This window comes from Mytilus edulis, chromosome 5 (genome assembly GCF_963676685.1).
Source record: "Mytilus edulis chromosome 5, xbMytEdul2.2, whole genome shotgun sequence".
NCBI classification, from domain to species: Eukaryota; Metazoa; Mollusca; class Bivalvia; order Mytilida; family Mytilidae; genus Mytilus; species Mytilus edulis.
In genome coordinates this window covers 36,648,371-36,662,593 of record NC_092348.1, presented here as the reverse complement: position 1 = coordinate 36,662,593, position 14,223 = coordinate 36,648,371, and the positions used below count along the sequence as shown (strand labels likewise).

Sequence of the window (14,223 nt, the reverse complement as noted above, 5' to 3'; positions counted from 1 at the left end):
AGTTTTTAATTTTTTTAATTTTTTAATTTAATTTTTTTAATTTTTTAATTTAATTTTTTTAATTTTCTTCTTCTTATTTTTTTTTTTTTTAATTTTATTTTTCGAAAAATTTGGACAAAATTTCATTTTTTTTTTTAATTTGCCAAAATTTTATTTATCCCCGGGTGAACAAGGGTGGGGTGTTATCTACACCGGGGTAGTCAACCAATCAGATTGCAATATTTTTGCTGCATAAGAAATAATGTCAATTACCAAAATGCCTTTTCTGTTTATGTTAATATATCTTACATATTTTTAGGTATATATTTAATTGTCATGTGGATCATTTATGATTATAGATTTGTGGAGCTTGTGGAAATTCTTGCTACCTGTAATGAAATAGACACAATCATGTACCACGTGAAAAGAAAAGGATCAGGTATTAGTTCACATATGAAAAAATATTATCAGTGAATTGGATCGTTTAATAAATTATCAATAGAAATGATAAATGATTTTCGAAAATATCTTAGTGAACAATGAATTATTCATTATGAAAATTGTATTAAATATCATCATGAGGATATGAAAATTGAATCTTTTTAAAAATTCTTATATCCTAAATGTTATATGAACAATTTATATAGTTTGTATTACCTTAAATGCTTTCTTACCACAATCCTTTTGTTTTGCAGCTAATATTGATCATCCAGAATTTTTCATCAGTGAAATTTCAAAATTGGATCACCTTAAAGACAGACTTGATTTCATGAGATTCAAAAAGAAAGTTCAGTGGCACTTATTTGAAATAGGTATACATTATCTACATTTAAAGTTATTTTCATTTTTGTATTCTAATGGAGATATAATTTAACTTTATCAATCTTGCAAGTGAGAAGGTAAATAACATAAATACCGAAACATTCTATAAGGAAAGTCATTAAGCAAATGGCAAAGTCAGAAGCTTATTCACACCAAACAAATACATAACAACTGTCAAATTTCTGACTTGGAACAGGCATGTGCTTATTTAGAAAATGATGGATTAAAAATTTAAAAGCTAGCCAAACCTCTCACTTGTATGAGACCATGCATACTATTTTATTTCACGACTACGAAAACTCACGTGAAATTGAAGGACACTCACCTTCATTGTTCTACAGTCTTTTATGTATTGAAGAGTATGCGGAAGAATAGTTACAGGTTCTGACTGATATTCAATATCTTTCTTAATAAACAGAATGATAACCAGTACTCAGTAATCTTCATTCTCCAAACTAAATTACAAAGAGAAGAACTCAAATTGATTTCTTTGCACAAAACTAGGACTAAAATATTAAAAGTACCAAGCTAATAATTTTGTTCTCTGGTGCGTGTTTTGTCTGAAAAAATACTCATCATCGACAGCGAGTAAAAAAATGATTAGACCAAATAGAGTACACAGTTGAAAAGTATATTACATTACTAAAACATATATTTGAAAAAATATCTTGTCTCCAACAACAAACTTGGTTGTTGTTCATTTAATTAACATGCCCTTGAAGTTTGAAACATTTTTTTATGTATGATTTCAGATCAACAACTACGTGAACTTCATACAGCTTGTGATGAAATTTCAAACAGGTAAATATGTTGTTTTTTAAAACATATGTTCAGAGATAAATAACTGTTAAATCGTAAACAAAATGAGGAAATAAGATCAAAGTTTAACTTTGCTATATAGCATGTTTATGATTTATTTATAGAATATTTAATTGTACGTAAACTCTGAAAAATAATTGCCAATAATTGATCTTAGTATTCTAAAAAATTAACTGTACATATTGTTTTTTTTTTGTTAACGTAAATTTTGGTTTTTAGCTTGGCTTTAAAGAACTTGATGGAAACATTGCTAGCAGTAGGCAATTACGTTAATGGAGGTACAGAAGAAGGACAAGCAGATGGATTTACCATAGAAACGATGAACAAACTTAAGGAAATACAAGATCAAGTGAGCTAACCTTATATGTTTTGCTGTTAAGTGAAATAAAAAATAGACAAATACATTGATACGACAATAAAAAAAATCTTTAAAACAAAAAGCGATAACACGGTGACATTAAATAATAACAAAAATGTAAAATACATATAAAAAGTATAATAACAAAAATGCCACACTCCGAGGAAAAATTCAAAACGAAAAAATCCCTAAGCAACAATGGCAAATTCAAACGCTCAAACCCATCGAACGAATGGATAACAAATGCCATAGTGTATGACAGTCATATAAAATTCCATTATACTGACAACTATATGCGAAAAAAAAGGTTAAATGAATGTCACTTTATGAAATGATTGTATCTTATACTTGTAATCAAATGCTAGAACTGTCACGGGTACTCAATAACAAACAATGCAGGTTATTTTCATGCTATTTAGACAGATATGTCAGCGTCTTGGTCCTACTTTAGTTGATGTGTTTCCCTCAGATTTGTTTTCAGTTAATCGTTATATGACTATTGATCAGCTGTATACGACTGTTGCCTTTATTTCCTATTGCAAAAATGTATATACATATGATAGAAATAAAAGAAACTATCACTTTTGAAATGTTGTTAGGATCATGTGAATGAATGGTTTGTTTTACATATATTGCAACATCCCCAAATACTGCACCTAATTTTGTTTGAGCTATCTTTATTGTGGGCAGAAAACACCAGCTTTACGAATGCTTATTATTAAAGAACAGTTAATTTAAAAAATAAATCGTATCAATGTCAGCACGAGATAAATGTCTTCTAAGCTTGTGGTTCTTAGGGGACGACATGTTTGCTAGCAGTTTTACTTTATTAGTAGCTTGTTGCTCTTTTTTTTAAATACACTTTATCAACATTTATGCATTATTTTCATTTCTTTTTCGTTTTTATGATTTTGATTTTCTTGATTACAGGATAATAAAACTAATTTACTGGAGTTTGTTTTGAAAATGTATTGTCAGCTTTATGAGACTGAAGTTGATGTTAGTTGTCCCACTAGGTTTAGACTTCCAGAACCATCAAATATGAGACATGCTGCTCAGGTTAGTAAACATTAATCAATTTCTAACATTGAAAAATGAGGTAATGGTAGATAGTGTGAAAGAGTCAGTTGATAAACGTGACTTATTTCGGGTAAGAAATTTTGACGATGCAGTAGTGCTCGATGACAAACAAAAGAAAATATACCTTATGTTCATTGCATTCGTCTGCCTCAAAGTGAATTATGTTACCTGCAAATTTATTTTAGAAAGATCACCCCTTGCAAAGTTATGTCAAAATCTCTATTGATGTTGGAAAATCATGACTGCAACAGTCATCAGCAAACTCATAGTGTATTATCTGTAGGCTATTTAATTTTAACGGAGGTTGTGTAGTCAAAAATCTTTTCTATTGTTATTTATATTTTTTCTTTCTATCTTTATTACTGTAATATTTTTATTTATTTTACTATAACTAATTCTTTTGGCTGCAGGTTTCGTTTGAAAGCATTCAGGAAACTTTACAAAATCTTCATGGTGAATTGAAGATTCACAAGGAAAAAGTAAGTACATAAATATGATACTCTAATGACTTACTTTAAAAACTACAATTAATTTTCATTTACAAATTTGACCAATAAGTTGTTACATTGAACTATACCATCAATCTCTCCAAGAGATATGGCAACGATAAGTGTTTGAAAAAAAACAATTTCCTTGGTGCCTTATTTTGATTTGGTTTCTTTTAGGTAAAACTTCTGATTTTCGTATCCAGATTGCATTGAATATAGGATTATGTTGAATCAAAGTTTTTTTACTTGTCTTGTCCAACAGTTTCATGGTTGTGTCGGTTTTTTTAAGTGTCGTTTTTTTAAGTGGCGCTTTTTTGTATATTATTTTCTCTGATATCTTCAATTATGTCCTTTGTCATTTAAATATTTTCAACTTTTTTGTTCTTTTTAAAGGTTGCTGAGCAGTTCTCACAGAACGGAAATAATGAGAATACTTTCCAGATAAAATCAACAATTGATAACTTTCATACTTCAGGTATAACGCTCATACATTACTTTGTTTAATATGCTAATTCAGCTTCACCATATTTGCATTAAATCGTTTTGTTTCTCGATATTTAAATGTTATATGTATCCTTTTTTCAACCTTTAATTATCATGCTACAAATAATCAGTAGCCAAATTCAGTTTTAATAAAACACATTAAAATACCAGGTAGTAAATTTATTTAACCACTGCACAAACAGTTTAAATAAAACAGAAGTTGAAATTGTTAGACGCAACATTTAATTCACCAAATCAAATGTGTCTGAATACATTGTATACCTTTTCTCATATATCTGTTATAATTTGCGCACATTTAAAAGTATTACTAGATTTCTATATATTGTTCCCAGTACAGTATTATGTAATTTTGCAAACTTCATTTTAAAAAATAAAATTCGAATAACTCGTGAAATAACTTAACCTCATTTCCTCACTTTGTTTTTTCAGCTATTGAGATGTTAACAGAAGAAGAAAGATTATTGCACGATACAAAAGATGTCTACCAGAAGACTTCGACATATTTTTTGTATGGTGAAGCACCGGTATGTAGCTATTAAACAGTAGAAATAAACCTTTCCCATAGGCTTCTATTTTACGTTTTTTAACTGATATATTTTTAAGCAAAAACAGAGAGAGCAGCCATCTTAAATAAGAAACAATATTTAAATTCGTTTTGATTTTTTGGTTGGAACTAGTATCTAATTAATGGATGAAAATAAAACATAACAATGACAAATTTGAAAACAAAAGTCCATAAAACACCCTTACTTAAACTATAGCTTAAGATTCAGGTTCAGAAAAAAAGGGAATGAAATTCAAACACTGCTTGGTTTTTTTTAATTGATTTTCATATTTTATTCTTTTTATCTTTGTGACTTCAACCTCGAAATGTGGATCAACAGAAGTTTAATAAAAATGTCAAAAAAGATCAGTCAAAATCGCCAGGGAAGAACCTTTTCTATAATCAGAAGGAATTACACCTAAGTATTTATTTTAAATTATTAAATTTAATAGCTGGGATCTTTTGAAAACGCTGTTCAAAATCGTTTTCCTTTGGGACTGAACGTCAGCCATCATTGATGATAAATCGAAGTAACGAATATGAAATTTGCTAAAACATATCGTTTCTTGTATTGTCTGTAGGATCTATCGTCTCGTTTTCCATATTCATGCAATTCAATTATGTTAAATTGGATGCAGCCTGATTGAACCATGGGGTATGATTTTGTTCAAAATATAACAAAATGTAGTTTGCATGTGTGAATCTCATACGTCTTATACATTATTCGTATGAAAACTGATTTCAATTTGTGTTGTGCTCAATAAAATTTGTGTATTTAAGATGTGTTTAAATGTTTTTAGAATAAACCACAGAACTTTTTTCAAATATGGGCAATATTTCTACATGACTGCAAGTATTACTGGAAGCTGGCACATCGGCGAATCGCTAAAGAAAGATTTGAACTTGAATTTAAATATAAAGGACAAACGGTAAGTTAAAAAATCTGGATCAAGATATGTAAAAAGTATTACCGCTACAAAAACTCAATCTCGTTTGATATCCAGAGTTAAGGTGAAAGTTGTTCCTCATGAAAGCATTATTAAAGTTATCGGTTTCTGAAGAGAATATGATGGGTTTTTTTATTTTTTAATGTGACATGGTATGGTAATTCGGGATATAAATTAGTAATTGTTAAAAAAAAAAAAAAGTAATTGTTTTTGGTGAACCACTGAATTTGATGCGAGCTATCTAGTGATACAAGTGTCTGAATACTCATTAAAGTCAACTTATTATCTGAATTCAGGCTTAAAATTTTTATATTTTTATTTGAGGGATAAAAAGTACTCAACAACGTTAATTTAATGGTTTCACATTAAAATAATTGATCATCTGTTGTGTAATGGAAAATAATTGTATAAATTTCTACTTCATATAGAGAACTTTTCCCAGGGATGGAATGTATGGGTAAAGCAATCGAGATAAAATTAAAAAACCGCAGTCGCATTTCATCTACATAATGTGTGTTAGTGGCGCTCAAATCAATTTACATAAGTAGTTCGCAAGACAAATCAAAAGCGGTGTTGCAGAGCATTGACAATTTTTTTTTAAAAAGTGCCTATTCAGCATGTTTCTCAAATACTTTCGACATTTTGTGAAAAGTAATTATAAACTAGATATTTCAAGATATATAAGACCGATACGACAATAACAAAAACAGACAAACATTACCAAAAACATCGCTTAAATAAAGTAAATTGTATAAATATAGTTCTTTCTCTTTCTGGTATGATTTAGGATATATTAAGATACGATTTACATTTTTTGTTATAGTCAATGGGAGCTTCGCATGGATTTGACAACTACAGAGCAAATATGTTGCGGCACTTAACAACACTTAGGAATACCCAAGACCCAAAAGATGGTTCATTGCATGTAAAACATTTAAACAATTGGATGGGCACAAATGAAGTTCCTCTCAAACAGGAAAAGTCGGGGTCGTTATATTCGTCACATCAAATGGACAATAAACAGAAATATACACCGCAAAGAAGTACGTCTCCGAAGCCACTTACCTCAGATCCACCTGATTCAGCCAGTGTGCATAAACCTCAACCGATGAAAAATGGATCTACTCCTCCGCACTATGAAAATCAAAATGATTTTGAAAAAGTTGTGTATGGTTCAAAACATGAAATTCAAAGTGATGAAAGGAGTGGTAATTCAGATAAAACAGACAAATCTCAGTTTTCTTTTAAATCTTGGTTAAAGCGAGAACCAGGGAAGAGGCACAATAGCGGCGAAAGTAAATCTAGTGGTGAGGACAAACGTTTAGAACAAACAATTGAAAGTGGTAAACGTACATCAGGGGAGACAACCCTTTCTAAAATCAAACATTCAGTCGTTCAAAAATTTACTAGTTCAACAACAACATCGAAGCAGCGCCATCAACAGTCCGTCCCAAATACATATGTAACAACAACTGAAAAAGCTTATCAATCGCCACCCTCATATGTGCCATTGAGTTTAAATGTTAATGACATTGACCCATACGAGACAAGCTTAGGGCGGGAAAGTCGGTATGGAACGATGTCATCAGAAATAGATTTGCGACCGAATGCATTTGATAAAGGGAATTTAAATGATTCCGATTTGCAGGTTAATTCTGCTGAACGCAGGAGCAAGTTCGATGCTTCTAAGTTCACATATAAAGGAGTGAAAACACGACAAGGTTCAGATATTTCTACAGAGTATGCTTCATTATATCACACTCCTCCATTTTCATCTCCGCCAGTGACCCATATCGATAAAGATGGGTACGCATCTCCCATCATTCTTAACTCTACATCGAAAAGCGATATTAACAATAATGATACTAAGTTGCGAGGACAAGGTCGAGATCCAAGAAATCGAGCACCCCTAGCTCTTGGTAGTAACATAAGTATTTCAGACGCTTATAAAAGATCTGATACAGAACATACTGACGCCAAGAAATTGCATTTAGAAAAGAAGGATAAATGTTCTAACGATTCCGCAGTGTATCCTCACTCATCACATGTTGCTCGTTCTGGTCATTTTCCGAGTGAAACTCCAACGAGCAGAAGTTATAAACCATTAGAACATAGTGAAACAAATGTTAAATCGGCCTATCCATATTCAGATTCACGAGCCAATGAAAATTCACATCAATTATCATCCGTTAAAAAACCTTGGGAAATTGCACGTGATCCACCTGCAAAACCGGAAAGAGTGTTGGAAAGATATCCGGGCAGTCAAAATTTGTCAATAAACCCTGACAGTGCACATAGGGAAGTGAGAACTCATCAGCATTTTGGTATGTCTAATGATCAAATACCTCATAATAATGATAACAGGAAATATGTATCTAGAACTGCAATTAACCGTGCTCCGATAACATCACTGATCAAAAGATTTGAAAAAGACAACGAACAAGAATTGAATAAAGAACCTAATGAACAGCCTACTAAACAAATCATGTTGTCGACGTCAACACCCATTACACCTCGACGACCAATGACTTTGCACGAAAATGATGATGATCCGCCGCCACTACCGCCACGGTACGACTTTCATTCGTCATCTAATAAACAAGGGTTTGAAACAAACTCTCATCAGCAGTTTACACCACAGTTTACCGAAACAGCAAAATTACAAAGAACTCCTTTGAAACCCATTCATACACGAGAAAGCACAGGAACAAGCGAACAAGAGGAAGGTTATAAGGATAAATTGCGTAGAGCGGCAACTAGTGCGGTTTTTGAACGTTATAAATCTCAGGGTACTCCTCCGAAACGTCAAGGTGGTGAATCACAGACTCCTCAGTATGGTCGACAAAGTAGCAATCAGTCTCAATTCAGTCATCAAAGCAGCCTGAATCAAGTTGCAAATACTCCGTCAATAAGACAAAACCTACCATTCGGGCGCCATGATGATGCGGCATTTTCAAATCCTTCATCACTCTCATATACACCTCAACAGCAAACTCCCCAATCTCAGAGCCGAAAAGCTGGACTTGGCCGATTTGCAAATATTTCAACACATCAAGCATCAAATTCGGATAATAGATCCTCTATCCATTTATAAAATGCATTAGTAAGATTTTCTTACCTCAAACCATGAGAGAATATATTTCTTTAACTTTATATTTTTATATTATATAATATATTAAATTTTATAATAATTATACTTTTGACTGATATACTGTATACCTGGGCTAAATAGAAACCTGTATCTCTTTACAACTGAATGCTGTATAGAATTCAATGAAAATGAATTTCCCCGTTAAATATAAGTAATGAAATGTCAACTTACGGTTGGTAAACCAAGACGATATTTAAGATGTGTCAAGATTAACATGACATTTAGAAAGCCTGCCAACAAGAAATACGCCAAAAACACAAGTCAACAAAATTAGTTATGATTGATTGATCATTGTTTAACGCTTTCTGTACTATTCAAAATAGCTATTTCGCCATTCAAGGAGATAGACGGAGTGCCCGGAGTGTACCACGAACCTTATCGAATAAAACCGACAAGCAATACTAGTCAATTACGATTGGAAACGAACACACCCGCCACGTGCCGGGTTCAACCTTGCAATCTCCATGTTGGTAGGCTTCTAATACAGTAGTTAACAACATAGAAAACTCGGTAAAACAACAGTTGTGAGGGACCTGTATGTTGATATCGTATTTTTACAAACTATGTAGTTTATGATATCCAAATCTTTCTTTTCTATTCGGAAATTAAAATCGTAAATATTTAAGACATAACTTAAGAAGACAGTTTCACATAAGTATCCACCATAAATTTCCTAGATTCAACTGAATTTGAATAAAATCACTAAACATTGTAGAAAAACAAAATAGTTCTTGCAACTTCCATAAGTGGCTTTCATCGAACAGTTTCTTACAATAAATATTAGTATATGTATTCTACTTCAAAATATTTACATAAACAGTAATTTATCATCATTACACTCCTTTGCGTGAAATATAGTCAAGTAAGAAGCTATAAACAATAAATCAACAAATACTTTTTACGACAAGACTCTCAATAAATACAAAGAAAGAAAAATGGGATGTGGTTTGATGAGATAGCTATTCACCTGTCTGATTGACTTGAATGTACGCAGCTATATGTTTCTGTAGGCCCTTCAGCAATTACCAAAAACCCAAACGTATAGTTGGTTATTAAAAGCTCCAAACATGACAAATGCGAAACAATACATTCGAGAACACCAAAGACAAAACAATGAACGAAAATCATATATGAATGTACGATTTCAGTGGTCATAGTTTTGTCATCTTTTATTTTAAAATGAAAGGATACAGCAGTTACACAACTTTAAAATTTGATATAACCGACAGGGAACACGTCTATAACACTCGATGACTAGCTTACAAGCTCAACATTTCTCGAACTGAAATCAGTGGGCCTTTCATTTTGAATGTATATAAATATATTAGGACCAACGTGTACCATATGCAGTTTCGATGAAATGCACATGGAAAATAATTGTATCGTCAACACAATAAACAACAAGCATACCCTATAATAGAATACAAAGTTTACTCAATTATACGCCGAAGTAATCTATCTTGATAACATTTCTTTATTAAGGTGAAGCATATTTTTCCTTTGTTGCATGCCGTTTTTAATGCCTACTTTCAAATTAATATTGAGTTAGAGACAGTAAAAATATTGCATCTATTACGATATCTACCAAATTCCTGGGATAAAGAATTGGTACCTTCTACTTATACTTCGGAACTACCAACTACCCTACTTAAAACGGCGAGTGATTGTTCCTTTTAAAAACATTTCAACCGTAAGTAGTTACTATACATTCCAAAAGTCGTTCAATAAGTAACAATAGAAAGAAAGCATGTTTGCCATACTAATGATTTATCTATTACTTTCAATAAATTTACTACTGCCAACCGATCATGTTAACAGTATCATGCAGTATTAAAATCCTTCAAAACAAATGCCCGTTAATGTTTTTGGTAGGAATGTTCTAAAAGGCCAAAGAATAAGATAACTTCATCTTTTTTCTTACCTCTCGCCAATGCAGTCTCTACACTGCAGTATTTTCACCCCGTCGTGTCTGTTATTTTTGTGTGTGACTGTATACATTTCTAAAGTCCGAGATTACTCTGACGTCCAACGGCTGTTTTGCCAGACAAGCTGGGGCCGTGGTCCCACGGCGGGCCCCAGCTTATCTGGCAAAACAGCCGTTGGACGTCAGAGTAATCTCGGACTAACATTTCTAGACAGCTTTTATAATGTAGAAATTCTTTTATTTTCGAAGTGTAAATGGAATATGTCACATTGAACGTAACACATCGTGTAGTTAATTGTTACACTAATTTTACTAGTGAATAGAATTGATCATCGTTTGTGAAAGTATATCTGTTATATAAATTTAATTAAGAGGAGAATACATCTACAGCATTTTTTTTCTAGTAAACAAAAATTCTATAATGCATTCGAATGTAATCACTTAAAAAACTATATGACGCCATTCCAATTGAGCTATAAAATGACAAAGACATGGACACTTCCGTGTTGAATTCAACAATGAACACAAATTAACCATACATCCATTTAAATGATTACACATAAGCTCAGGAAATTCAAAAAGACGTTTATATTCCATTGCACAATCATTTGACTCATTTTGATTAAGGTTCCATCTGACGTGACCTGAACCTATTATTACAAGTTTGATAAAGATCAGATGTATGAGATAACCTGTTTTGAAGATATAAGGCATATACAGATTTAAACATTATGATATTCCTTGGGTGATTTTTATTGTAAGGAGGGGAGACAATGATATTACGACCCAACGCATCAGATAATGTTGACCTATGACCATATAAATAAGGTACACCACTGTTAACGTTCAAAGATTGATTGATTGATTGTTGGTTGCTTAACGTCAAGTGACAAATATGTCCTTCATGTTCAGGGCGAGAATAAGTTAATAAAAAATACAATAGTTAGTTCTTGTTAAAGAGGCCATCGAGGATGATGCTCGCCTGGAAATTTGGACTGCCACTGGAAAATGTGGGTATATTGGATAGGGACAGAGATTTTGCCTTGCAACAGACCACCTACGGACCCCTCAAGGAGTTGATGCCAAGGTTCTGAACATGCAAAGAGCTTTTTTGTTGTGACTATCAAAATCTTTACAATACTAATGTTTTTGTCTTCTGTATGTAATAGTACACAATCGGTCTGGTTTTTTTTTTGTTGTCCTCCAAAGCATAGTTTCCATTGAAACATCTATAGGCACAGTAATTGTTAGTATAATGATGTATAGGAAGATGTGGTATGAGTGCCAATGAGACAACTCTCCATTCAAGTAACACTTCATAAAAGTAAACCATCATCGGCCTTCAACTTGGAGCCCCGGCTCACACCGAGCAGCAAGTTAAAAAGGGCCCAAAAAATTACTACAAGTGTAAAACCATTCAAACGTGAAAACCAACGGTCTAATCTATATAAAATAACGAGAAACACGTATGAACCACATTAACAAACGACAACCACTGAACATCAGATTCACGACTTAGGACAGGTGCAAACATTGCATTTATAAGCATGTACAATTAATAATAAAAAGCAGTGTGAATTGAATAAGGTTTAAGGAAGTCTGGGCAATATAATATTAATCAATTATCAAATTTGCAATTTCCATAACACTAATTAAATCGAATATTTTTGCTTAAATGAATATTAACTAAAGTATTCCTTAATGAGTAATTATGTTAGTGCTTTTACAAAGTGATTTGATTTTATTCGTAAAAAGCCAGGAAATTTTAATTTGTATGGTGATAAATCAATTTGTATTCATTTAATTATGAATTTTTATGTCTCCTTCAATTTTGACGATTTTTTAATAAATCGTGTCAGAGTTATTGGACTTTAATCGTGAATCAAAACTAAAAAACGCAATTTTTCATTCAGTCCAACGATAAATAATGCATGATTTGTTAATTCCTTATGCATTTTTGCATAAAGATTGATATAAAAAAGAAGAGCTTGATTTTGAAAGTTTTCAAATTAGCCGTCCCGATGTTATAACAACACTATAATATCGACCAAAATTTGACAATTACGTGTTTGCTTTCACTGAACGAATCTCATTTGATTCAAACAAAATAATAGTAAGCTTTAGTTGTGAAAATATTTAGGTTAGTGATTCCATAGTTATAGGAGATGAATCTTAAAACAAACTAGTCATATTTTTTATATCTGAAGTAGTTCGCTTTGATAAATATTTACACACTGATTTGATCATTTAAAGAAAACTAACGATTACTAAATTGTCCATTCACAGTGATTTGTAGACGAGCATATCATCCACTTTATACGCAGCTAAATATTCTTAAATGTTTTCCATCGTCTCCTCCCATTTATGATTCATTCCCTGTTCCTCGGATTCTCTTGGATGATGGAAACAATTGTTTATAAAATGATTTCCAGGTCCAAAAAAAATCCTTATAATGTTCACTGATGAGAACTTATGTAAAATAATTGTTTTTGAAAATGCTTCTTAATAAATGTGTTACGTTGTTTGGTACTTAAAAGAAAACTATTAAAGCAATGATTCTTAATGGTAAAGTTAATGTAATCTTTTAGAAAGTTTTACGGATGCCATCATGATCTTATTAACCGTTACGGCATTGGAGATCAGATATTGTACCACCTGTGGTAGCCACAATTCGGTCTTCATTTAGTGGTTTATAAATTCGCTTTCTTCTTTTAACAGTTACAAGACGAATGTATGTTTACCGTTCCGCTGGAACTCATTTCTTGTCCGGTCTTTGTTGGGTTCGTGTTGTTAAATCTTTAGCTTTAGTAGTACAAATGTAGTGTAGTGTTTTGACGACTAGTGTGTGTGTGTGTGCATAAGTTAGTTAAAGATTTTATCTGTGCTATGGTGTTGTCTTTTTCTCAGTTGTGTTTTTTATTGTATAATTTTTCAGCATCTCAGTACACTCCTAGTTTTTCGTGGCGTTCGTGCTGCTGAGCAGTGTTTTGTAAACTTGTTAATATAAAAAAGAAGATGTGGTATGATTGCCAATGAGACAACTATCCACAAAAGACCAAAATGACAGTCACACAGACATTAACAACTATAGTTCACCGTACGGCCTTCAACAATGAGCAAAGCACATACCGCATAGTCAGCTATAAAAGGCCCCGATAAGACAATGTAAAACAATTCAAACGAGAAAACTAACGGCCTTATAGTCTTTTCGTTGTCCATCGTGTTTTTTTCTTTGCCATGACGTTGTCCGTTTCTCTCGACTTATTAGTTTTAGAAATCCCTTAGTATCTTCTGTCTCTTTGTTTTGTGTACTTTTTTTCCTTTTTGAGAACTAATCCCCCTACATTTCTCCCATATGCAGTAGAAATACTACTGGAACCAAATTCATGACATGTTCTGATAACTAAATGCAAAAATGCTATTGCAGACCATACGGTATGGGTCTTTCTTTTTGTTGAAGGTCGTCAGTGGCTTATACGTGCTAACTATCACTTCATTATAACTAAGGTGAATAGTTGTCTCATTGGTAATAATACCACATCTCATTTTTTTTATGAAACAACTTCCATAAACGTTCTATAAATTGCAATATGAACCACGAAATCTA

General features: G+C 32.2%; 1 protein-coding gene across 3 annotated transcripts in view; it reads left to right on the top strand.

Annotated features, from left to right (window-relative positions):
- The window catches only part of LOC139523576 (formin-J-like), a 47,267-nt gene extending 38,530 nt beyond the window's left edge, over positions 1-8,737 (top strand). For all 3 annotated transcript variants that reach the window (XM_071317698.1, XM_071317696.1, XM_071317697.1), the window contains 10 exons: positions 339-418; positions 675-791; positions 1,554-1,602; positions 1,840-1,969; positions 2,909-3,037; positions 3,469-3,537; positions 3,940-4,021; positions 4,480-4,574; positions 5,395-5,523; positions 6,365-8,737. In XM_071317698.1, the coding sequence (XP_071173799.1) occupies positions 339-418; positions 675-791; positions 1,554-1,602; positions 1,840-1,969; positions 2,909-3,037; positions 3,469-3,537; positions 3,940-4,021; positions 4,480-4,574; positions 5,395-5,523; positions 6,365-8,635 (3,151 nt within the window). In that variant the 3' untranslated portion in view covers positions 8,636-8,737. The remainder of the gene's footprint in view (positions 1-338; positions 419-674; positions 792-1,553; positions 1,603-1,839; positions 1,970-2,908; positions 3,038-3,468; positions 3,538-3,939; positions 4,022-4,479; positions 4,575-5,394; positions 5,524-6,364) is intronic.
- Positions 8,738-14,223: the final 5,486 nt, after the last annotated feature.